Genomic DNA, 27,599 nt, shown 5'->3' on the forward strand with positions numbered 1-27,599 from the left:
TGACTAAAATTTATGGGGTGCTCAAGTTCGACCAAAGCCCCTGGATGGAGCCCTACATTAGAATGAACACCGAACTGAGAAAGCTGGCCACCAGTGACTTTGAGAAGAACCTCTACAAGCTCATGAACAACTTGGTGTTTGGCAATACAAAGGAGAACCTGAGGAAACGTGTGACTGTGAAGCTGGTCCGGTCGAAAGAGGAAGACAAGCTCAGGAAACTGATAGCCAGCCCGGCATTCAACTGGAGCAAGATATTCACCGACGATCTGGTGGCCCTGCACATGAGGAAGAGCCACATCAAATTCAACCTGCCAGCACCACGCCACGTGCCTAGACGAAAGTTCGGCATTGATGTACCCAATAGCCTCCACCAGGCCGACCTCCTGTTCCTACTCCACGACAGGAGGTACAAGTATGCCCTAACTATTGTTGACGTTGCCAGCCGCTACAAAGAAGCCAAGCCCTTAACCGCGAAAGATTCGACCCAGGTAGCCTGTGGGTTCGAGCGCATATACAAACGCAGTCTGCTGACGTGGCCCACAGAGCTGCCAGTCTACCCAAGATGGGAGTTCATGGGTGCCGTGTCACAACTGATAACCAAGGTCAGGCGTGGCACGGCCGGGGCTCATAGCAGCCCAGCCATCATTGAGAGATTCAATAGTACTTTGGCTGAGCGTTTATTCGGACATCACTATGTGAGAGTAATGGCCAACCCGGGGAGATGATCGACGGAAAAGGTAGCGCTTCGATCCCAGATCAGTTGCATGCGGGAAACCATCGATTGAATCCTCTACCAAGGCACCACGTTGGCTGACAGGATCCGAATTTTGTTTCGAGAGCAAGGGATCACCATCGCAAGCGTTCTCACGGCATTGGGCTTCATCATATTGACTGGCGGCAGTGGCATACCAACACCAACACCAACACCAGGTGGTGACGTCAGAGACTGGGTAAAAAAACTCTGGGAAGCCCTGGCTAAACTTGCGAGTAGGCCGCCGAAGCCCTGCCCGGCATCCTGGGTAGCGTCGTCTCGTGGTTACTGACTACGCTGTCAAAAACTGTCACGTGGCTCAGTCAAAACCTGTGGGCGTTCATCATTGCTATGGCCGGGCTGGTGTACGTGGCCGCTAAGGAATTTTTAACCAAATGAGGCAAAAGCCGACCGCGATCCCAACCACTAGTGCTGTTTTACGATCGTGGTGTTCTTTATTTTTAGCCACCTTGTGTGGTGGAAGGGGCTGTGGGGGTGCTGGTCGAACCCTTGGCTCCGGGGATGACGCCACTATACCCGTTTCACCGGTACTCATTGGTGTGACGTTCAAGACGTTGATACCCGGGTTGATACCCAACTTTTGATCGGTGGTGGCGATGACTATTTCGTTGTTGTAACCCACCACTTTATGGATTCTCAGTTGCATTTCGTTCGGGGCCATGTACGGTCCCACTCCGAACACGTAGTCGACTTTCGACCGTGCATATTCCAACACGTTTTGGTAGCGTTGGATAGCACTCGGTAGATCAACTGGATCATTGATAGCATCCTCAATGTTTGACACGAATTGTTTCTGCGCGTCATAAGCCGTCCCTTTACACATGATGTCGGAACGCGTTTTCGTCTGCGCTCCCAGCAGCGCCCACACATACATTCGAATCGAGTCGTTCAAGCATTCGGTGCCGGCACGAGTGAACCCTCTCGATGTGCCCAGCATGAACATTTTCCAATCGTCCACGGAGTCTTTGGGCTGCTCCACTTTCTGGACAGTGAAAGCAACCCCACCTTTAAAGTTCATACGATCATCTCGCCATTCATTTCTCGACAAAGCAAAGTCCTGACGTAGTAAATCTCGTTTTAGTAGATCATCACTTACTTCTTTCACGGATCGCACCCCATCGTATTGAATACCCAACCTGTGGTTCGGCCCCGGCAAACGCCAAATCCGTCTTCAGGTCGAGTTCGAATTCGTTGCAAACGCGTTCGTATGCCCGTCGGTCGTACGGATTGTTTACCGCATCCCATGCTTTGTCCTGTGGGAGCGGAGCGCTGATCTCTTTGAGGATACGCCTGACTTGGTACTACACGTGGAGCGTGAACACAGACCGACCCAGCAGGCCACGCAGAGTGTCGCTCAACGTCACACCGCACCCCGTTGTAGCGCACCACACGACAAAATTGAATTGATTCTGCCAGAACTGCATCGGGTTGTTAAACCAAGCGTGTACCGTCTTAAGGTACTGAAAACTTGTAATTTTTAAACACATCGATAAATGGTGCTTTGAAATGCAACCCATCTGCAACCACGATCTTCATGTGTGTGAAATCGGAAGTATTGCTTTTACAATAAAACACTCCCGGTTTGTACATGTTGAATTGTTATATAATATATACTATATACTTCCAATATGTACGTGACGCTTCTGGGAATAACGAGCGATGAGGCCGTTCAACTGCTGCACGTGATTGATAACACGTCCGGCCAACTCGAAGTCGCACTCTGCGATGTCACCTACTACCCGCAATGGACCAACATCAACAGCAAAAACAACAGGCTGTTTGTCAATAACGCCCGCAACCAAATAACTGACGGCTACTACAGCGTGTGCTCGCTCAACGAAGAAATCTCCAAACTCGTGGGAGCCGAACTCAAAATGAACGACTCGAACGGCACAGTCATGTTAGCCAACAATGGGGGAAAACGACTTGAGACTCAGTAAGCCATTGACTTAAACGCTTGGGTTTACTTCGAACGACATTCTGCCAAAAAACACTGTGACCGGCACAAAACTACCAGATCTTGTTCCGTACCGTGAACTGTCCATTCATCTCGATCAGCTGAGCACGACTGGCAACGTTCAAGGTGAACGCCCTTCCACGCGGTTGAGAGTCGTACCCGTGACAACGGAAAAGTATAACGATGGCAAAACCAATTCGTTTTCGTCAAGGCAGTACAAGAAATTAACCCAAGGCACCATCTCGGAAACAAAAGTATCTGTTTTAGATATAAAACATAATCATGTGAATATAGGATACCTCAGCTTGACGCTGCACATATGATAATAACTAGCGCCCAAGGTCCCGGAATACGATTGAAAAAATGCGTTAATATAGCGGTCTCCGACCTCGGGGACACGCGCGGAATCGACGAACCAGGAATAGACGGTAAACTGTATGCCTTGCAACTGAAAAACAATATTTACAAACGCGTTGAAGTCCCCACCGTCGGCGGCGGCAGTAACTTAGACGATATCGTCGATACATCAAGAGCTGTCAGCAACACTCGGTACGACCTAGTCCACAATGACGAGGATGAATGGATGATATACCCACCGTTCGGCGGCGGCAAGCTGTTCGACTTAAACGACGTCGAGACCACGGTCGTCGTTCAAAAGAAGCAGTATGCCCTCATCTTCACCGACGACAACAAATGGGTTTTGACACAATCTCGAGTCGACTGGTTTCTCAACATCACGCTCGGCTCTAAGACCACTACCTAAACAAAAACGTGAACAACGGAACCCTGCTCGTGGCTTACGTCCCGACGCATAGGGGCAGTGTAATCATCAGTCCACTCTCGAGTATGGCAGCCCACATGCTATCGAGTACGGTAAACCCGGGGAGCAAAACGTGGGGTTGCAGGTGGTGTCTGATTCCACGCAGGTCTTCCAAGCCTACCACGGTGAACCATCATCACCAGTCGAAATCGTGAAAGGAATCAAAATCCGGTGGACCAAACAACAACAATACAACGTTTGCTCTGTTTACGTGCGGGTGAACGTCGATTCCCACACCAGTCTGCAGTGAGTCACTGTTACCGTGGATGACACGATATCACTCACCAAAATTTTCCTACCCGACAACATACATCTCATGGGGTTGAAGTGCACACCTGAGAAATTATCAGACAAACAATTGGAAACTATTTTATAACATTTTTACAAAGACGATGAACAATCATCAACCCAGGTCACGCTCGGTGATCTAGGGGACACGGAGGGATTCGATCTGCCTGGGGAGGAAAACACCTTGTACATCCTACACTTGAAAGACAACGTGTACGAGCGGGTGCCGCTAGCAGACTTTAAAGAGCCCGAATCAACATAACCCTCTCCGCACCTTACATCTCTTTAAACGAATATAGGCATGTATCCGAAATTAAGAACAATGGTGCCCTTCTTGCGTCTTTCATTCCGGATTCTGATTATGTAAGAGTTCTCCAAACACCAATTGGCACGAGAAACATATTATTTTCACCCGCGTCTTCAAAATTAAGGGTCGACTTACCCGATTACGAATTGTGTTATATAACTATGAAACCAGACGCCACACTCTTCATAGAAGTCTTTCTCAGAGCCCCTGAAGAGGGTTCAGGCCGACAACTTTTACCTGGGTTGACAATACATTGGGATGCCATGCAAACAGCCGCACGTTGTCCTATCGTCATACAACTGGGATCAGAACCCTTACTGAGATTTACACCACCCTCAACACCCCTCCATGGGTTTCGTATCGTCCAAGATTTACCTATTAAAATCTCACCTATTTTCCTCTACGATAATCTCAACTTATAAGGCTCAAATACATTAATAAGAAATTAACGAAAAACCAATTGAATTTTATCTTATAACATATAATGCACTAACACAGGATGGGGCTGTACCAAGTCATAGAAGAAGTAGCAAAAACAATGGAAACTGTAGAAGGGTTTCGTTTGAGACAGCTATGCGACATAAAACGTCAACTAGAACAAGATCAAGACATACGGACAGCATTATGTAAGAAATACCATAAAGCTTTCAATTTCGTGGATGGGGCTGATACCACCCTTATGGCAACCAGCATGGGATTAGGAGCAGATGGTGTCGGTTTGTTGACCACCATCATAGCCGCGCCCTGTGGCTAGGTATTGAAATAACAGCTGGGGTGTCAGGGTTGGTGGGGTTGGTGTTTAAGTTTGCATCCCGCAGATCGTAAAGCATTGAAACAGGACGAAATTAGGATTCTAGCCAAAGCAAAGTTAAACACAATAGACGACCGTATTTCCACTACACTCACTGACAGTAAAATCTCAGAGGAAGAATTTCGTTTGGTCCTCTCTGAACTCGCAAAATATCACAGAATGAAACAAGATATTCGGTCCAAGTCTCGTAAAAGCACTGCCATCAGTGAAGACGAGAAAAAAAAGTACATAGAACAAGGGATACAACAAGCCCAACAAGCTTTCATTATGAAAACCAAAGAAATCATAGGAGATTCACATAAAATTGTTTCGCGGAGATCAACATTATATAGGTTGATCACAACAGTGTCACGTGACCAGGGAAGTGTTGGTTTGCGGTCATAGTGACCAGGAAGTTGGCTGGGGATTCAAAAGTGGTATGCACACTAGCGGAGAGAGATAAGGGCATGAAAAACAGAGTATTTTGTTGGAAGTGATCTCGTACCCCTGTTGTGTATACTACTGGTCACATTGTACGGGTGGGTATCAACACGATATGAATACTGCCAACTGTCTAGCATTAGGCAGTGAGAGATGTGGAGGCCCAATGTGAATTTATCCATCACGAATTGCTGTCTACTTGCCTGGAAAAATAAAATCACAAGCAAGACAAGACTATTGAGATAACCACAACATGACAGTAACCGAAATGTATCACAGTGACCTGAAATCAGAATACCACTGCGCTTGGTGTCTCCAGCCAATGCTTGGGGTTTAGTCTCAGTTTTCATAACTTCCAGACAATTTTCCCCTTGCCAACTGATTAATCAGTTCTTTTCAAAACAAACCAAATTGCTGCTGCTACAACTACTACTACTCTTACATTCCCGTGAAAATCCGGGTTAGAATTGATTTTCAGTTAGCCATGCTTGTCGTGAGAGGCGACTAACAGGATCGGGTGGTCAGGCTAGCTGACTTGGTTGACACATGTCATCGTTTCCCAGTTGCATAGATCGATGCTCATGATGTTGATCACTGGATTGTCTGGTCCAAACTCTGGTTATTTACAGACAGTCGCCATATAGCTGGAATATTGCTGAGTGTGGCGTAAAACTAAACTCACTCACTACTCATACAACTACCACTACTTCTACTACTCTGCTCTGAACGCTCACTCAATCCCTCACCAGTTGTACTGCGTCCTTCCATATTAGATATTAACGAGAAGATTGACACCCAAGTACCTGTCATTCTACCAGGTATCTAATCGCTGTTGTGTGAGCATGTACATATTCCGAACTTGTCACTTGTTTAAGAGGACAGCGCACAGTACGATTCCATATCCAACAGCTTACCGCGACCTCAGTTGTTAAATGTCGACTGATAGATGACTTTTGTGCTGTACACAGCATCACCTGTCTCCACAAACTCTATGCTGGTAATAGTCATCAAAGTATTCAACTGAAACCTTATCTGTGTGGAATGCATTCAGGTTGTCAACGAGGAAGTAGTGGGGCGTTTGTGAAAGCCAGCTTGTCGTCATACTCTGTGACACTGACGCTTGACTAATCATTCACAACGACACAATAATCCGTATTGTGCTTCTTTGTTACTACTTTAGTACACGACCATATTTCATGGTAACTGTAAGTACTGCACTAACTAATACTGACAGAGACTTAATGTTACACGATATATGTCTGGACAACGCCTGTGCATATAAGCCACTTCTAGACTTTATCTGTTGGACCATGGTCACACGGAGAGGTCTATTGGATGGTATTAACACCAAAGTCAATTAAAACCTGCCGCGCAAATGCATCTACAGCGCATGCATGTGTGATAACTGACACAACCTCAAACTGAAACATTTGTCAATATTTTCGTCGTAATTGAGGATTTGGCACGGGACGTTTGGAGGTGTGTTCATATTCATTTAACAGGTGGAATTTGTATCACTTACACTTTGTTACTGCATCTACATACAAAGTTAGGGTTTTGATGTACGTGTATCTCCACATAATAATTGAGCCCTGAGAATTCCTTCTTTAGTCATCGTTGTGTGTTTGTGAAGAACGTCAGATAACTCGAGGTATTTACACAGTTCTCTTCAGCTTCGACACTATGGTGTTTGACTGCAGATCACTATATCAGGGACCATGTCGTCTAAGGTGTCGAATAGGATTGTGCAGATTTGCGCCAATATGGCATATGACAATGGTTATCTTTGATCGTGGTTTGCAATCCGAAATTTGCCTGAAATATACCTGGGTATAGCCAATGTGGTAAAAATTTAGGGTCTGCAACACTTCGGACTTCACTCCCCCATTAAGCAGACCCGAAGTGATGTGACCCGAAGTGTCTTTAATACAGATTGTTTCTGATGCAAGTGAGAACTTTAATGTGAAATGAAATACAGCATCGCTTCACAATAGGCAGCCGATGTACATATAGAAACTGAATGAGTGAGTTCGTGAGTTAATATCTAACGTCACATCGGCAATATCTCAGCCATATCGTGACGAAAACAATTTATACAATGAAAAATGAAAACATTTGGAGAGTAAAACCTGTCGACGATGGACAGTAAAAATACTAGAATATCACATATATGAACATAATACTAACATGTCAAACTAAAAGATTTTAATTAAAGAAGACAATACAATATAGAACACGGCTATAGATCGCCAACAACTGAAGGTAGATCACCATACTAGGAACCATAGGGACTTACATTACTTTTGTTTCCTGCATAGACCCTAGCTAGATTTACACTATCCCTTCAGCCGCCGGCGATGTATGAAGATTTAGCCGAATATCAAAATAACAGAAATACTACATGACACACTACATGGACATACCAGGTATGGACACACCAGTTGCTAAGTGGGAATACAGAGTCTCTGCTCGTCAAAGGACGAACATGTAAATGTAAAGAAGAAAGGCCATACAGATACAACTGTAGAGATAATATTTGGCTTGGCATTACATATTGCAGGAGCAGTTTTCATAACATAGCGACAATAACGATCTGAGTAATTTACACATTAAAATGTAAACATATATCTGTTATTCTTATGCATAGCTATGGATAGTTCTATGGATCTAAAGATAAGGCATGATAAGATATGGAAAATTATGTGCCGGGGTATTGAGTAATTCGTGTTTGTGCGTTGTTGAACAAAACGACAGGTATGTAACAGCGTGGTATGTAATATATCGACGAGTACAGTTTATAATCATATTAAAGATCAATAAAGTTAGAAATTAAAAACCTGTTGACGAAGAACAGTAAAACTACTAGTGTATCACATATATCTATTTAAAACTAGCAATTAAATCTAAAATATTTGAGTGAGTGAGTGACAATACAATATAAAAAACAGGCTATAGATTGCCAACGACTGAAGGTAGATCACCATACAGGGGACGGCCACTCTCAGAGCCAACACTTTCAGGTTAGTATGCATCAGGTGCAGGTTTATTGTCATCATAATCGTCGTCGTCGCAGTTGTCGTCATCATTAGAGTCACCGTCTGAAGGTGTGGCCGCATCACTCACCAATTCCGTATCTGAAGTGATCTAGCTACATCACTGGGATGGCTATAAGACGATTTCCAATTGAAAGATATCTGTCTTGGCTGTGTTGCATTTACAAATTCGCGACTGATGAAATGGATTAAAAAGATAAATCACATGTTTTGGTAATCTGGGGTAGCTGCTGACCCATGTGCAGTATCCTCTTGAGATGATGAGGTGAGTTCGATACTGGTATAATTGTTGACATCACCTCCAGCTGACAGGCCAGAGTAAGTGGGGTGTTCAACAGACGCTGGCCTGTCTCCTTGTTTCTTCGGAGTCAGATCGTACCGACGCCTGAAAGGACAGATAACGTGTCATGTGAATTGCCTTAATTAAGCAAATATCCTATTGCGATTTAAATCGATGGTAAATACGTTAACCCATTCTTGTTGTTTCTCTGTTGTTATTTGCTTGGATGGATTTGCAAAAGTATAGTCATTCACACACATCCCAAATGAGATAGACGTTATGATGGACATCTTTGAAATATATTGGTCGCTAGAAAATCCGGAAGAGTGAACGTGCTTTCCAATATACCTGATAACGAGGACATACACTGCAAGATTGACCAGGATGACAATTACTGCTCCGGCAGCCACCCCTCCCATAAACACACCAGCTGAAACAGAAAACAGCCACTGTGTGTTGAGCAGAGATCAATTAGAGTATTCATTACTGACATTTCATAAAACTAACATTTAGCACAGTCCAAAACAAGACATACACAACTTGATCTACAGAACAATCTTCAATTGTGTACATAGCTAAAACAAGTTGAGGTTTGAAAACGCACATGTTATATTTTCAGTTTAATACATTAAGCTATCTTCACGAAAGCAACTTATTAACATTAGAATGTAGTCATCTGTCTGAAATATCAAACCACTGTGTAAAGGTTCCCATACAGTGAATAATGCATACGTGGGAATCGTGAAGAGGTGGGCATGGGAATTTCGTCCTTATATGGCCGAGTTGTGATGTCCCCTGTGGAAAAACGTTTATTTCTATTGAAACAGTAATCAATATACAAATATAAAGCATGTATCATGCAATTGTAACTGATGAACAAGTCAATGTAAATAGTAGTAGTATATACAGTAGCGGTACGAGATCAAGTCCAACCAGAGACTCTGTAAAGCTTCATTTATGAAATAAAGCTTTTGTCAGGCCCTTATCTCTCTCCGCTATTGTATATATACCAGGTTTGAACCCCCAGTTAACTTCCTGGTCACTATGACCGCAAACCAACACTTTCCTGATCACGTGACACTATGATAGCTCTATGTCGTGTTGACCTCGAGGAAACAGTTTAATGTGACAGGATACTATTGGGTTCACTCGACAAGGTAAGTGTGAAATATTTTGCTTGGGGGGTAACATTGTGCCGTATGGTATGATCAATAATTCCTCTGAGGAAACCTCTCTCTGGCCTATCTTTCAAGTAGTACAAGTTCGGCTCGTCTGCTTTGATGTCCACTTTATCTATGTTGTAAGTTTTGACTGACCATGTCGGATCCGTGGCTCGTTTCCGAGTGTCCCCTTCGTGTTCCCCCGGCTGGTAGAGGTACCTCACGAGGGCCCTATCGGGGATCTGTTTCTCCTTCCCACGCGATGGTGCAGCCGGTTCGGCTATCACTAATTTCAGTTTGATAGCGTCGGCCGGTTTCTTGCCGGTGAGACGGGTGGTTTCGTGGTTCATAGCCGACACCACCTGAGGTAGCCGCGTCGATCGTTTTTCTGGGTCTACCATCTCTCTCGCATACTGGTGTCCGAATAAGCGTTCGGCCAAAGTCCGATTGAATCTCTCTACTATGGCTTGACTGCAATGAGCCCTGGCCGCGCCACGTCTGACTTGGACGTCGTGCTTGGCTAGCAGTTGTGACACGGCACCCATGAACTCCCGCCCAGGGTCGACTTGCAGCTCTCAGGCCCATGTTAGCGTACTGCGTTTGTATATGCAATCGAATCCGCGGGCTACTTGGGCCGCATCTTTCGCGGTTAAGGGCTCGGCTTCCTTGTAGCGGCTGGCAACGTCAACAACGGTTAGAGCATACTTGTACCTCCTGTCCTGGGGTAGGAACAGGAGGTCGGCCTGGACGCTATTGGGTACGGCAATGCCGAACTTTCTTCGAGGCATGTAGCGTGGTGCCGGTAAATAGATCTGCCACAGGGCTTGTTTTTCAAGCCACGCTTTGGCCTCGTCTGGGGGTACTCTCGCCATTTTGGCAAGCTTGTGTATGGCGCTAGCTCCTTTCCAGTACCCACGCTGGTTGTAGTAAATAGCCTCAAACTTTCTTTGGTTCCGTGACATCGTATATATTCACCTATGTTCTTGGTTCAATTTTCTCATGCCTGTACGCGTACGTGTTTATCCCGTCAATGGCTATCCAACGCTTCGTGTCCATCAGTGATAGGGACGTCTTGTTTATCGTCAGTCCGTATATCTTGTGTCCATCGCTTCTCAGCGTTTTCATCTGATGCCTGAAGGTACGGGTCTTGTACAGGGCTTCCTTGAATCTGGCGTGCTTGATTTGTTGTTTCACCACGTACTTCTTGACACCCTTCGCCTTTCGGATCTCACCATTGTCGGCCTTCAGGATAGAGTACACATTAGGCCTCAAGCCTATGTACTCGGCGATCGGAGTGCCGGCACACTCGTCCTTCATCTTACCGAGGACCTTTTTGTTAACCGTGCTGTGCATGGCATGGCCCTTGGGGTAGTCACTGGTGTCGTATAAATGGATGTGTTTTGCCATGTCCTCGTACACGTCTTCGGTTCGAATCTCGAAGACACTGGTGGCCAGCTTTCGCAGGTCTGTGTTCATTCTGATGTAGGGCTCCATCCAGGGGCTTTGGTTGAACTTATGCACCCTATGAATTTTAGTCAGCCTCATACCCAGTGACAGGTACAGCTGCAGGTTGCGATAGTGAACGATGTTTTGGTCATCAAGTTGGGTACGACTTTTTCAACGTTGGCCACCCTTCCACTCAGCAGGTTCCGTTGGTAGTCAGACATCCAGTCTGGGTCTACCATCAAACGTTCTGGAGCCAGGGGGCAACTGTTGTGTGACTTGTGTAATGCTGCTCGATACTCGGTATGCTCATGACGTCTACCTCAGGCACCCACTCGAATCCCCCGGTAGGTAGATACTGGCTCATGGCCCAGCCGTACAGGTTGTTGGCATCGAGGGAGAGGATGTGGGTGGTGGGCTTGCTAGAGTCGTAGCCCACGTACACATTGTTGGCTTTCACGTAGCGTTTTGCAGCCATGGAGATCCCGCCTCGCAATCCTTTCTCGATGAACATGTGCATGTCGTAATTGGTGAGCAATTCCAGCTTAACTCCGGTTTTCTTCAGCAAGGCATCCCAAGAGAGACCCGGGCTGGTGTAGTACGCTGCGGGGTCGAGTTGATACTGCTTGAAACACGTCCTCCAAAACGTCTCGAACACGTCGGCCAGCAGGAGCACGTCCGATCTCAAGTACAGGTCGTGGTAATCGCCCAGATTCTTGCAGTCCAGTTTATTCCATACGTTAATCGTGTGCGAGTAATCGTCTTGGGTGATTGTGGAGTCGGTCAGGTTGCTGTGAAAACGGTCGATGGGGGGGTAGTCGGGTCTCGGCGAACTTGGCCCAGCCATCAATGTACTCATAGGGGTAAACACCCTTCCTTATCAGCAGGGGCCGAGTCTCGGCGTCGGTGTATCGATCAGTGATGGGGAAGGTATCGTTGGCCTTGACCAAACTGTCAAGAGACGACAGCAGGAACTGAACTGAATCGATGAACCTCAGGCCGTTCAGGGAGAAGAAGATCTCCATGTTGTTGGGGATGCACATCATGTTGCCGTCGACCCTCGCGATGGCCTGCATTATCAAGTGACAGTCGTACCCTCTCAAGTTGTGGAAGACCACGGGGATGTTGATCGTTTTGGGGTTGATTCAGAGCTTGAGGTTGCACGCGCTGTGAGCGGTGCCTCTGTACTCATCGGTGACATGGCAGTGATCTCTAACCAAATCGCCGTTCAGCGGGCCATCGCACACATGGCAGTGAGTGCTGCAGCCGTGGGCTCGCCGGTCGGCTTTGGTCATACGCATGGGAACGACATTGTACAATTTCTTCCTGATGGCTTTCTCTTCCCATTGCAAGCACTTTAGAAATTTTTCAGCCCCTGTACACTACGGGAGCTTCCGTTTCCCCATCACATCGGACGACCACGTATCCGAACCCACAGGCCTCGTGCTCCTGCGTTTTGTTGGGGGTCGGCCCGATGTCAACGCTTTTGATCAAGGCTTCGAAGTCGGCGTAGATGACATAAGGCACCGGCATCTGTTTCTTGTGGTTGTCGAATTTTAGTACATTGTCGCCTTCCTTGGGCATGTCGATTCATATGGCCGTCTGCCCCACGCATAGGCAATCCTCCCGTCGGGATTCTAATAAACCTGGGGCGGTGGGGTAGCCTAGTGGTTAAAGTGTTGGCTCGTCACGCCGAAGACTGGGGTTCGATTCCCCACATGGGCACAATGTGTTAAGCCCATTTCTGGTGTCCCCCGCCCTGATATTGCTGGAATATTGCTAAAAGCGGTGAAAACTAAACTCAGTCAGTCAGTCTAATAAACCAGCTCGCGTGAAGCCGTGTTGGCATCGTTCACAAAAGTGTTTTTTCCCGTCGTATTTCGATTGGTTGTGCAACAGCCTGCTGAAGTGTTTTATCCATGCGTAGTGATACTTATCACCTCGCTGGATCATGAATATTTTGATCACGCGGCGACCCTCCATTGGGCTGATCCTGTGCACGATCGTTTTGTTGCCTTCGTGCCCTAAGACGTTGACGGCTATATCATTCTGTTTCTCGATTTTGGTGACCTGGGATATTGGGGTGGGTTCGTCTATACCAGCCCAGTTGAGCCCATCATCTTGGGGATAGCTAGAATTAATGTTCGAATTAATGTTGGCTGGAAGAAGGCTGACCTGATCGCTAACCTCATGCAATCGTCAACTCTGTTTTTGATGTTGACCATGGCCTGTTTTTTCTTGTAGTAGGGGGGTAAGTCTAGGTACGACCTCCCCCTGAATGGTACGTAGTTAGCTATGTCTAGATAGATCTTATCGATTTTGTCCACGGCCCACCCAGACCCCCTGTGCGTGTAGCGTTCCAGGTATTCTCGTATATGCTGAAAACTGACATCGATGGACTCGTCTATAGTCTCGGCATGAGTCACAACTTCTTGTTTACCCCGGAAGTAAGGCTGAACGTACTCAATGGCACCATTCTGCTGTTTATCGAGCGACATTTTCACTGTGATTTGAAACTTTAGACTTCCCAAATCGTTAAGTTCCTCATTAACTTTGTCATGGATCAGCGGCTTGACGTCGCCGATGTCTATGTTCTTATCCACATGCATGTGCCAGCCTCTCAGATAGTTACCTACAGTGCGTTCAGTACGCACAAACTCTAGATCAACGACTCTGTGCTGATGCAACAGTTTGACGAGCTCGGGCTTCCTCATATGGGAATAACCTACTAACCCCAGCTCTCGGGCTTCCCGTTTGAGTTGTTTCACAGTGTGGGGAGGTTGCACGGGGTCGTGCAACAGTGAGACTAGCCCGGCTTTCCTCATACGGGAATAACCAGTCAACCCCAGCTCTCTGGCTTGGCGTTTGAGTTGTTTCACCATGGGAGGGGGTTGTATGTTGAGTAATCTAAACAGCTGGGGTCTCTTCATTCGGGAGTAACCCACTACACCTCGTTCTCTCGCAATCTGATTGAGCTCTCGGACAGTAGGCATTGTTATACCCAGGTGTATACAATCTCTAATTGGGCCGCCAACAAGGGAGGTAACTTCTCCAACCTTAATGGAACTTTGCTGTGAACAGATGGAGGGCTGGCGCCAGTAGGTCCACTTTAGCGCCATAATCAGCTATACTTAGGTAGACCGTTTTGGTCACATACCCCTGGGGTATTCGTATTGTCTTGAGGTTCTTATCTATCTCAGGTTGAGTCGCGATTTTTCGCCCACCTGTGATGGGGAAAGTATACCTGACGCCATCCTTAGCCCATGTCATTTTCCAAATTTGAAGCGCCCCAGGCTATTCAGTTCCTCTTTGAGTATACCAGCGATGGCGGTAATTTCGGCTTTGTTCATCCGCCAGCTTTTCAGGTAACCTTTCGGGGTTACAGTAGTTCGTATCATTATACCTAGGTGTACACAATTTCTAATTAGGTCTCCATACTAAGGAGGCGCCTACATTCGTTTATGTAGTCCTTTTTCTTCTCGTAGATAAGCTGGTGCCTGACTACGTTTGCCCCATGGGCTTTACATAAACAGTAGTGACATTTCACTCCAATACCGCACACGAAACACGTGTAGTTCGCGAAACACCTCCTATGAAAACAGCAGTACCCCTCAGTCCTACATGTCCTACTGCAGGTCTCGGTCTTCCACATAAGTATGTACTGGCATCGGTACGGGGCAGGTCTCATCTTTGGTATACTCATATGGGGACCTAGTTGAATTGCTTTATGATCAACACAGTCGCTGCTAGACCCAGCACGACGAAGGTCAGTTCTGCCCCGGGGATGGTGTGTAGTACTGAGCAAGTGTGGGCTCATGGAGTGATTCGAGCTGTTTACCAGTTAGTAGGTAGTATTCTCTCGCTGCGTCGTCGACGTCATGGAACGTTTTAACGGCATGGTTCTCACGCTGGAGTCGTTCGTTAATGTAATCGAGTCTCTGCATACGTTTCTTAGCGTACTCGTGCCTGTGGGGGTGGGGTTGGTGCTTGTGGCCTATTATAAAGCATGAAAACCGCGGCAACCGCAGCAGTTGTGCCTACAATCCCTATATAGTTACGCTTATGTTGCTTGGCTAGACCACCTTTTCTACCGGCGGCGACCCTTTTAGGGTTCTTTCTTCTGCTTGGTGACTTGTACTGGGGCCTCCTGTGTCGGGGTTTCCTCTATCGTCACTGGCTGGGCAGCATCCATCTTGTATACTATTATGATTATTATTCCCCTCTTTAAATTAACAATGCTTCGCCGTGATGATTGCCGCTGTCACCGGGGCTAAGAACATGCCGTATTTATGGTACAGCAGGCAGCTGACAGCGCTCAAACCGTGTTCGATAAAGGGGTCCTTCTCGAGGTCCTCCCACAGGTAAAGTCGACGTTCCGGGGAAATGGGGAGGACATATGATGCCAAAACGGTGTTGATCTGCGCAATGGTCGATTTTATAGTCTTCTCAATCTCGGCCCCGAGCCGGGATTCATATCTCGCGTACAGCTTATTGACCTCATCGGCGGGGAGTTTCTGAATCTTATCGGGAGTGATATTGTCCCCAAAGTATTGTTTGGCCTTGCCGCCGACCGCCAGCGCCATTAGTTTCTCTCACTTGTCGTCGCTTTTATCATCAGGCAGTTTCACTCGCTTATCGCCCTCCATCAACAGTTGTTCGAGCAGTTCATTGCACTCCATCCTATAATATAACAAGCAATTCTTAACTCTAATGATGTAATAACCGATACAGGCGAAACACAGCGAGAGGAAGGTTAAATTGCACACGACGAGCACTTCACAAGCCATATAGTATAGAAACTTTTAATTGCTAAGCCATTGCTCAGCATTGCTAAGCATTTGCTTGGCATTGCTTCGCATTTGCTTGGCATAGCTTGGCATTTCCTCAGCATTGCTTAGCATTGCTAAGCTAAAACACCCTATAGTCCCCGTGTTGGTCGGTCTTGAGCGAGCTTAGCATGCTTCGTCTCAGCTAGCTGCCTCTTCACCCATTCCCGTTCTAGTTTGCTCATCACATCGTTCTCTCTCAAGCACTCCTCGAACGAATCCCTCTCCTTGCAGAGGAATAAGGCCACCTTGCTCCCTGAGGTCTTTCAACACCGAGTTGAACTTCTGCGTTAGCACCCAGACGATGTGCTTTGCGTGCCGGCCGGAGAAGGCCAGGTACGATAGCATGTCTCTCTTTTTTGTTATCTGCTTGTTAGTGCTGCAGTCGTCCAGGATGAACAGCGTCGACTCCCCTTGAAATTTCCCATGATAAGCCTTCAACCAGTCCTGCAGACGTGTTCCGGGTCCGTCATCACCCAAGGTCTTTCAGTGTATGTTCTATTCATGTGCAAAGTAGGGCACATGATAACGATGTTATCAAACACATCCTGGTAGTACCCCTCCAGCATATCCAGCACGAAAACAGTCTTCCCACAGCCCATCTGCCCGCACACTATGGCGCAGTGCGGTTCGCAGGGTAGATCAATAGATGGCTTGCACGAATCCCATTGTCTATATTAAGTTGTGCATCCATAATCACGTACAGATATAATTTCAACTTACCCGTGGGTTGAGTCTTCTTGGTAATCTGGATGGTTATCCCCTCGCTGCCGTTGTCGACACGACGTCCACTGCCGTGCAATTGGTCGTCATCCGTGGATCGCATGTCCAACTATAGCGCGTACTTCATGGTCAGGTATTCACCGATCTGCACGGAGCTTACTTCCAGGTCCTTGATGACGTGTTGGTGTCGGGTCGGTAGCATCGTTATCTCATCACTATGCTGGTGTGCCCTCATACCGGCGCTGAACAGCTGGTTTGGCACGCCCTCGATGGTCACTTCCACCTTTTCAATCTCGGGGTTCAATCTTCGGAGGGGCTCGTCATCCTCCACGGGGACGATCAGGATGCCTTTTATCGATCGCGCCAGCATGTTTAGGTTGATATTCCACAGTGTGTCGCTCTTATCCTGTACTGGTTTCGAACCTGCCTGGCCAGCTCCGGGCTAGTGACCATGTCGAACTCCAGAGAGATGTTGTCGATGCCATAACTGGCTTCATCACCGTTTAGCATACGCACGACCTTGCTGTAGTTGTTAAACCTGAGCTCGTATTCAAGCCTATCACCCAGCGCGGCCTGGTAAAACGGCGCGTGCGTCCAGTGAACAACTCAAAGTCGAGCGGCACGCAGAACCGGCTCCCGTACGCTTGGGCGATGGCCTTTTCGCCCGCTGAGATCTTGTCGAGCTGGTCTGCCGTGAAGTCGTACCCCATGCGCAACCGAGTCGATTTGCTGATGCCTTGGTACACGTCATTGACGCGTTCTCCCTCGCTTTTCCATCGTAGGTCATCGTAGCAGTAAAATATGTCGCTGCCGTCGATGCTCGATGCTCAACACCTCGATGCCGCTGATCTTGATGGAGGTTTTCTTGATGATGGCCCGACTTATGTTCCGCACGAGCTCGCGTTTGTCGTTGTCGGAGGTCAATGTAATATTAAACGCCAGTCGAACTGTGCCGGGCACGATGAGGTCGTTCTCACCCAGGTTGGGGAATCGAACCAGCAGCGTTTGGTTCTGGTCTATCTTGCCAGGATTGTTGATGATGGTCACCGACTGGCGCACAACTCTAACACCTAGAGGCTCCCTTGATCTCGGAAAGGGTCTAGCTTCCTACCATACATTGTTATATACATAAAATATAAAAGTTTAATATAATTAATGGCTGAAGGCGGTCATGAGGACATCCAGATGGATGATATGGGGGATGATAGTGCCCAGACGTTCGGAGAGGAGGAAACCTCATTCACGAGACGAGACTATTCCAAGTTCACCCTCATTGAGAATGGCCCGCTGCGATTGAAGGCTCATCCAGAGATCGATCTCATGCACAAACACATGAGAGAACCGTTTGCCTTGTCTACGCTAGCCAATCTCCGTAGTGGGAGGAAACTGATCCGTGAAGAATTAAACATGCTAGGTTATGGTGGCGCACAGCCCAAACAACTTCCACCGAAGGTCACCCAAGATCTGCAAGTTACCAGGGCCGAACTCGACGATGAGCCCCAAAGCCCTCGAAAAACTGTTGGATAAGTTCCATAAAAAACCCTTACCCGGGTTCGAATTTACCGTTCGGGAACTGCGGGGGCTGGACAAGGCCAGGCAAACCATTCGTGGGTCACTCGTGGACAACACAGCCAAACTGGACGTGATCCATGAACCCGTGAAAGAACCAAACTCAGTCAGGCTGATGAGTCTCTGAAAGCCGCCATCGAGGAACGAATACGTAATTTGGAAGAGGAAAGGTCGACCCGGTCGGAAGCGGCGTCCTCCTTCCGAGAGCAGCTTCGATCCCAGATCAGCCGTGGCGGGAAACCATCGATCGAGTACTCTACCAGGACACCACGCTAGCTGACAGGATCCGAATCCTCTTCCGAGAGCAAGGGATCACCATCGCCAGCATTCTGATGGCATAGGGCTTCATCATATCAACCCTGGTCGTATCGCTGAGAGGGTGTCCCCCAACTCAAACGCCAAGCCCATCAGGCGACGTCAGAGACTGGGTAAAAAAACATCTGAAATCACTCGGTGAAGCCCTAGCTAAACTTGCTGGTAAGGCCGCCGAGGCCCTGCCCGGCATCCTGGGTAGCATCGTCTCGTGGCTGCTGAGCATGCTGGCTAAAACTGTCACGTGGCTCGGACAAAACCTGTGGGCAGCCATCGTTGCCGTGGTCGGTGTACGTCGCGGCTAAGGAATCTTGAACCAAGTGAGACCCAAGCCGACCACTATCCCCCTGACAACCAGCGCTGTTTTACGGCTGATATGCTGTTGATTTTCAGCCACCCGGTGTGGTGGCAGGGGCTGTGGTGGTGTGGGTTGAACCCTGGGCTTCGGCGGTGACACCACCCGTGGGAGGTGGGACGTGACTCACGTTGATGCCTGCATTGACACCCAACTTCTGGTCGGCCGTGGCTATGACTATTTCGTTGATGTAGCCCACCACTTTTTTGACTCTCAATTGCATATCGCTCAGAGCCATGTACAATCCCACGTCGAACACGTAGTCGACTTTCGACCGGGCCTATTCCAATACGTTTTGGTAGCGTCGGATAGCACTCGGTAGATCAACTGGAGCATTGATAGCATCCTCGACGTTAACAACGATCTGTTTCTGAGCGTCGTAAGCAGTCCCTTTACCGAGGATGTTGGAAAGCGTTTGCGTCTGCGCACCCAACAGCGCCCAGATGTACGTTCGAATCGAGTCGTTCAATCTGGTTACACCGGCACGAGTGAACCCTCCCAACGTGTCCAACATGAACTTTTTCCAGTCATCCGCGGGTCAAACCTCCAGCCCTTCTCAAACCTCCAGACTCGTGATGTGATGATACGACTTGTACCCCCATTCTTTCATCTTTTCGCTGGCTTCCATGAGGGGCATGTTGTGAACGATGGGGATCCCCAACCCGTGGTTCGGCCCCGGCAAACGCCAATCCGTCTTTGGGTCTAGTTCGAATTCATTGCAAACGCGTTCGTGAACCAAGCGTGGACAACCTTGGCGTTAGTCACCGAAAACCTATACACGTCAAACACATCTATGAACTGGGCTCCGAAATACAACCCAGCCGCGACCACGATCTTCATGTGTGGGAAATCTATGTCCAGTTTAGGGTAAAACACTCCCGGTTTGTACATTTTTAAAGTATTATATAATGGGTATATATACTCTAACATGTATGTAGCACTTCCAGGAATAACGAGCGGTGAGTCCGTTCAGCTGATGCGCGCGATCGATAACACGTTGGGCCAACTCGAAGTCGCACTCTGCGATATCACCTACCTACCGCGATGGACCAACATCAACGCCAGCAACAATAAGCTGTTCGTCAGTGGCGCCTGCAACCAGATAATCGACGGCTACTACAGCGTGTGCTTGCTAAGTGATGAGGTCTTCAAACCCTTGGGAGCCAAACTCAAGATGAACGACTCAAATGGCACATTCCAACAACGGAATAAACCCCTTGAGGCTCGGCCGACCATTGGCGAGGACACTCGGGATGTCTCCGGACGAGATAAAACCCACAACTACCGTCACAGGCACGAAGTTACCCGACCTAGTACCGTACCGAGAGCTGTGCATTCATCTCGGTCAGATGAGCACAACGGACAACATTCAAGGTGGCCACCCTTCCACGATACTGAGGGCCGTACCGGTGAAAACGGAGAAAAACAACGATGGCAGAACTGAGTCGTTTTCACCGCGGCAGTACAAGAGGTTAACTCGGAGCACCATCCCTGAGTTGGTAATATCGGTTTTAGATATAAAGCATAATCCTGTGAATATAGGATACCTCAGCATAACGCTGCACATAAAATGACTAGCGCACAAGGTCCCGGAATGAAGTTGAAAAAAATGTGTCAATGTGGGGATCTCCGACCTCGGGGACACACGCGGATTCGACGACCCTGGAGTAGATGGTAAACTATACGCCTTGCAGCTTAAAAACAGCATTTACAAACGCATTGAAGTCCCTTCCGGTAGAACCCTAGGTGATATAGTCGATACATCAGGAGCGGTCCTCAACACTCGGCTCGACTAAGTCCGCATCGCTGATGATAGATGGTCGAGAGCACGACCGTTGCTCGAAACAAGCCATATACGCTCGTTTTCACCGACGACGACAAGTGGGTGTTGTTACCCTCTCGAGTGGATTGGTTTCTCAACATTAGTCTCGGCTCCCCCAACGTGTTCACGGAGAACAAAGACAACTACCTAAACAAAGTCGTGAACAACGGAACCCTGCTCGTGGCTTACATCCAGACGCAGAGGCGTAGCGTAGTCATCAGCCCACTCTCCAGTATGGCAGCCCACATGCTATCGAGTAAGCCCGGGACGCAAAACGTGACATTGCAGGTGGTGTCTGAATTCGAAGGTGTGGCCAACATCCTGGGGAGTCTACCGGCGAACTCCATGCTGGCCATCCAAGTCTACCTAGGTGAACCACAGCGCGAAGTCGAAGTCGTGAAGGGGATCAAACTCCAGTGGGTGAAACAACACCAGTATCAGGTTTGCACTGTTTACGTGTGGGTGGGTGTCGACTCCCACACCAGTCTGCAGGGGGGTCACCGTGACCCTGGAAGACACGATATCACTCACTAAGATATTCCTACCCGACAACATACACCTCATGGGGGTGAAGTGCACCCCTGAGAAGTTATCAGAAAAAGAATTGGAAACTATCTCGTGATAGTAATATAACAATGACCAGTCATCGGCCCAACGTCGCGCTTAATGACCTAGGGACACGGAGGAGTTTGATCTACCCGGCGAGGAAGACACCTTGTACATCCTACACTTTAAAGACAACGTGTATAGGCGGCGGCAATGGCCGATCATTGGCCCAACATCACACTCGGGGACCTAGGAGGCATAGAGGGATTCGATCGGCCTGGCGTGAACGGCACCTCATACGCCCTGCACTTAAGAGGTGACGTGTACGTGCGGGTGCTTCTGGAAGACGACTTTAGAGAGCCCGAATGGTTGATCAACAGGACCCTCACCACACCTTACGTCTCTTTTCCCAAGGATGGTCCTATCACTAGTCATATCACCGAAATTAAGAACAATGGTATCTTGCTCGGGGGTTTCATCCCCCCGGGCCCTCAGAGTATAAGAGTTTCCCAAATACCACATCGCCCAGGCTACATGTTAGATGTAACCGAGGATACACATTTATTATTTAAATTATACGCTGGCCTACCATATTCTATGGTTATGCCTCCAGGCTCCTGGCGACTTTTACCTGGGGTGAGAATAGATTGGCCAATAACTTCATTTAGGGGCAGCCATTGTCGTATCGTCATACGGCAGAGCTCGGACCGCTCACTCGGGTTGCTGCCCCCCTTAATAAAAACTATGAAATTAGAATAGAACAAGAGTTACCTATTGACCTTTCTTTTATTCACCTACACGCGCTACAAGGCCTTATAAGCCTCAAATACATTGATCAAGACTGCATCCCACAGACTGCATCGTAAAGCATTGAAGCACGACGAGATCAGGGTTCTAGCTGAAGCAAAGCTGAACACGGTAAGGGGCCATATCTCCACGGCACTCACAGACAACAAGATCTCGGAGGAGGAGTTTCGTTTGGTCCTCTCTGAACTCACCAAGTACCATGAGATGAAACAAGAGATTCGAACCAAGTCTCGTAAGACTACCGTCAGCTAAGCCGAGAAAAAAAAGTACATAGAACAAGGTATACAACAAGCCCAACAAGCTTTCATCACGAAGACCAAAGAGCTCATAGGCTATTCACATGAAACTGTTTCCTCGAGGTCAACACGACATAGGGCAATCACAATAGCATCACGTGATCAGGAAAGTGTTGGTTCGCGGTCATAGTGACCAGGAAGTTAACTGGGGGTTCAAACAGTGGTACATACAATAGGGGAGAGAGATAAGAGCCTGACAAAAGCTTTATTTCATTAATGAAGCTTTACAGAGTCTTTGGTTGGAATTGATCTCGTACCGCTACTGTATATACTACTAGAGTAAATCACAAAAAAACACAACAATTATTTAAAACATGCCTTGTCACATCATAGTTTTAGTGATAAGTACCATGAATGTTATGTGATAACTACAATGAAGTATGTGGGATTTCACGACATGGCAAGATACACAGTACCATATATGTTCGGGGATTTACAACTCGACTGCTTTGCAAGAGAGTGCATACATAATTGTCCGTTAAACATTAATGTTAGGAATCATGAAGTAAATACTACATACTTGGTTTTGTTGAAGGTGTGGATGCAGGAGACCTGTCATTAGTTGATTCAGTGGTGATTCCTCCTGTGAAAAAGTGGACACATCTAAATGTGCTTTCTTGTACAGCAATAAGTATAAACAAACGATAGAAAGCACACTAATATATAAGCCTTTACATAGAATAAGAAATTAGACAGTGCGTTATGAGCATATTTAATCAGCTATTAAAACACAACAAAGCACATTTTATCTCACCACAGGAGTAAGATCTTCAATAAAGGTTGCAAGATATTCAATAAAGGTTGCAGGTGGCAATGAAAGTTTAATCGATCATTGACTTTGAACACTTTATGTGCTCCATAGCAGGTTACTGAACAAAGCATGTTCTTTTTTTGTACTGGCCACTGGTTCACACTTTACATCAAAAGGGTCGGATGTTGCAATATCAAACACATGTAATACCAATAGGCATATAGTTATCGCACAAACGTAGCTCTTCATATAACTGAAATATGTCAACTGAACAAGTGGCTGAGGAACGACTGGGAATTTCGTATTTCATCTTTTACTACTGACAATACTATAATCCATTTGTGTGTAACTTCCTACATTAAACGTAAACATCATTGAAATTGCATAGTTGTTGTGGGTGAGTGAGTGAGTTAATATTTAACGTCACATCGGCAATATCTCAGCCATATCGTGACGAAAACAATTTATACAATAACAAGTATAAAGATCTGTAAAGATTTGTAAAAAGATCTTTGACTGTTTTTAAATTGAAATATGTATCCCTTATGATAGAGAATACAACACAGTCAAGCAGGACTCTCTCATCACAAGGGATACAAAACGGAGGATCTTCACCTTTTAACAGGTATTTGTGAGTATAACGCGTATGGCCAGTGCGACACCGTCGCATAATGACCTCTTCAAATCTGGACTGACAAGGTGTAACCAATATAAGGTTTTATTTCATGTAATTTACTGATACCTACTTGGGTGTCCCACTTCTTCTGCATCAGATCATGGATGTAGGTTCTAATGCTAGCTTTGTATGGGAGAATGGGATAAGAATGGGAGTATGGGATCAGAGTATGGGATAAGAATTGGTGTCACAGATTGGCAGCAAGATCGGCCATTGTGTTCACAGAAATGCTAACATGGCTGGGTAGCCAACAAAAGACGATGTCAAATTGGCCAGTAGCAAGCTCATTATACAATTCAACACTAAAGGTTTTTAATCGCCTGAAGGCACGAAAGAGAGTCGGAAAAGATTATGTATTGTTTATATTTACGGCGTTATTAATATATCTAAGAACTGTTAATAGGGCGTGAGCTTCTGCTGTGAAAATAGAGCTGTTATTTGGTAATCGAGAAGATATTGTTCTGGATCCAATGACAGTGGCACAAGCAACTGCGCCACCATCCTTGGACCCATCTGTAAATAAAGATTTGTATGCATTATATTTAGTTTTTAATTGATTATATTCTTCTCTATATTGTAATTCATTAGGTAAATTGTAATAACTTAAGCTGCGGTAAATTGTAATAACCTCTGCGGTAATATGTAATAAAATACATTTCATTTCCTATTATGCAAGGAAATCTTCATCATGTTAAAATGTGAGGCTAAGCTTTATAAAATTCAAAACCCGGACTTTGAAAACATCGGCATTAACCGAAAACGGTAACAAACTGCGGCAAATTGTAATAACGAGTGCGGTAAATTGTAATAAACTGAGGAAAATTGTAATAACTGGTGCGGCAAATTGTAATAACATCTCTGAATCCTTCTAATTTCCAAAGAAAGTCGAATTCCAGTGTTTGTCTAGCTTCAGCGTGGTCAGATCCCATCAATGGGATGTTAAATGAATGAAAAAAGGGAAATAATTTGGATTATTTCGATGATTCGAACTGAGCAGGAGCCGTAAATTCTAACAAACTGCGGAAATAATTTTGGATTATTTCTATGGCTCCATTATTCGAACTGAGAGGCAGGTGCCGTAAATTGCGGCAAATTGTAATAACAAACTGCTGCTGCAAATTGTAATAACTGGTGCGGTAAAATGTAATAACATCTCTGATTCCTTCTAATTTCCAAAGAAAAGTCGAATTTCAGTGTTTGTTTCAGCAACGTCAAATCCATCACTGGGATGTTAAATTATGGTCAGATCCCATCAAACTGGGATGTTAAATGAATGAAAAATGGAAAAATATTTTGCTTCATTATTTCATCATGGGATTCGAGCTGAGACACAGGTGCCGTAAATTGCAACAAACTGCTGCAAATTGTAATAACTGGTGCGGTAAATTGTAATAACATCTCTGATTCCTTCTAATTTCCAAAGAAAGTCCAATTTCAGAGTCAATTATTCATGGTCACATTCCACCGTGGCTTGTTAATGGCAATATTTTAAATCATGAGCTGAGACACAGGTGCCGTAAATTGCAACAAACGGCAAATTGTAATAACTGGTGCGGGTAATAACATCTTGATTCCTTCTTAAAAGTCCAATTTCAGAGTTTGTTCGACTTAATCATGGTCACATTCCACCACTGGCTTGTTAAAAGAATGAAAAAAACGGAAATATTTTAGGCTATTTCTATCATTCGAACTCAGAGACAGGTGCCGTAAATTGCAACAAACTGCGGCAAATTGTAATAACTGGTGCGGTAAATTGTAATAACATCTCTGATTCCTTCTAATTTCCAAAGAAAGTCGAATTTCAGTGTTTGTCCAGCTTCAGCGACGTCAAATCCCATCACTGGGATGTTAAATGAATGAAAAAAACGGAAATATTTTCGGCTATTTCTATCATTCGAACTGAGACACAGGTGCCGCAAATTGCAACAAACTGCGGCAAATTGTAATAACTGGTGCGGTAAATTGTAATAACATCTCTTATTCCTTCTAATTTCCAAAGAAAGTCGAATTCCAGTGTTTTTCTGGCTTCATTATGGTCAGATTCCATCACTGGGATGTTAAGTGAATGAAAAAAAAAGGAAATATTTTAGGCTATTTCCATCATTCGAACTGAGACACAGGTGCCGTAAATTGCAACAAACTGCGGCAAATTGTAATAATTGGTGCGGTAAAATGTAATAACATTTCTGATTCCTTCTAATTTCGAAATAAAGTCGAATTCCATTGTTTGTTTGGCTCCATTATGGTCAGATCCCATCAATGGGATGTTAAATGAATGAAAAAAACGGAAATATTTTGAACTATTTCCATGATTCGAAGTGGGACACAGGTGCTGTAAATTCTAACAAACTGCGGCAAATTGTAATAACAAGCGCGGTCAACTGTAATAAACTGCTGCAAATTGTAATAACTGGTGCGGTAAAATGTAATAACATCTCTGATTCCTTCTAATTTCCAAAGAAAGTCGAATTTCAGTGTTTGTCCAGCTTCAGCAACGTCAAATCCCATCACTGGGATGTTAAATGAATGAAAAAAACGGAAATATTTTCGGCTATTTCTATCATTCGAACTGAGACACAGGTGCCGCAAATTGCAACAAACTGCGGCAAATTGTAATAATTGGTGCGGTAAATTGTAATAACATCTCTTATTCCTTCTAATTTCCAAAGAAAGTCGAATTCCAGTGTTTTCCTGGCTTCATTATGGTCAGATCCCATCACTGGGATGTTAAATGAATGAGAAAAACGGAAATGTTTTGGGCTATTTCTATCATTCGAACTGAGACACAGGTGCCGCAAATTGCAACAAACTGCTGCAAATTGTAATAACTGGTGCGGTAAATTGTATAACATCTCTGATTCCTTCTAATTTCCAAAGAAAGTCCAATTTCAGAGTTTCTTCGACTTAATTATTCATGGTCACATTCCACCGCTGGCTTGTTAAAACAACGAAAAATGGCAATATTTTGGATTATTTCTATCATTCGAGCTGAGACACAGGTGCCGTAAATTGCAACAAACTGCGGCAAATTGTAATAACTGGTGCGGTAAATTGTAATAACATCTCTGATTCCTTCTAATTTCCAAAGAAAGTCCAATTTCAGAGTTTCTTCGACTTAATTAATCATGGTCACATTCCACCTCTGGCTTGTCAAAAGAACGAAAAAAGGCAATATTTTGGATTATTTCTATTATTCAAACTGAGAGACAGGTGCTGTAAATTGCAACAAACTGCGGCAAATTGTAATAACTGGTGCGGAAAATTGTAATTACATCTCTGCTTCCTTCTAATTTCCAAAGAAAGTCGAATTTCAGAGTTTGTTCGACTTAATCATGGTCACATTCTACCACTGGCTTGTTAAATCTAACGAAAAAAGGAAATATTTCGGATTATTTCCATCTGTCGAAGTGTGAGGCAGGTGCTGTAAATTCTAACAAACTGCTGCAAATTGTAATAACAAGCGTGGTAAAATGTAATAACATCTCTGTTTCCTTCTCATTTCCAAAGAAAGTCGAATTCCATTGTTCGTTTGGCTTCATTATGGTCAGATCCCATCAATGGGATGTTAAATGTATGAAAAAAAGGGAAATAGTTTAGGCTATTTC

The 27,599-nt window shown here is 45.8% G+C and overlaps 2 protein-coding genes across 9 annotated transcripts in view; both read right to left on the bottom strand.

The window, feature by feature from the left end:
- Positions 1-6,546, bottom strand: part of LOC124273454 — a 54,504-nt gene extending 47,958 nt beyond the window's left edge. For 2 of the 8 annotated variants that reach the window (XM_046708726.1, XM_046708728.1), the window contains exon 1: positions 6,179-6,546. The gene's annotated coding sequence lies outside the window, so the exon portion shown is untranslated. The remainder of the gene's footprint in view (positions 1-6,178) is intronic. The other 6 variants (XM_046708731.1, XM_046708729.1, XM_046708727.1 and 3 more) reach the window with 3 other exon arrangements.
- Positions 6,547-8,267: 1,721 nt separating this feature from the next.
- Positions 8,268-27,599, bottom strand: part of LOC124273457 — a 32,453-nt gene continuing 13,121 nt past the window's right edge. The window contains exons 3-7 of the mRNA XM_046708734.1: positions 23,463-23,503; positions 23,088-23,154; positions 9,441-9,503; positions 9,057-9,138; positions 8,268-8,813 (exon numbers count right to left, since the gene is read on the bottom strand). Of these exons, the coding sequence (XP_046564690.1) occupies positions 8,630-8,813; positions 9,057-9,138; positions 9,441-9,503; positions 23,088-23,154; positions 23,463-23,503 (437 nt within the window). The 3' untranslated portion in view covers positions 8,268-8,629. The remainder of the gene's footprint in view (positions 8,814-9,056; positions 9,139-9,440; positions 9,504-23,087; positions 23,155-23,462; positions 23,504-27,599) is intronic.

This window comes from Haliotis rubra, unplaced genomic scaffold (genome assembly GCF_003918875.1).
Source record: "Haliotis rubra isolate DU_JTF1 unplaced genomic scaffold, ASM391887v1 Scf1802, whole genome shotgun sequence".
Classification (NCBI taxonomy): Eukaryota; Metazoa; Mollusca; class Gastropoda; order Lepetellida; family Haliotidae; genus Haliotis; species Haliotis rubra.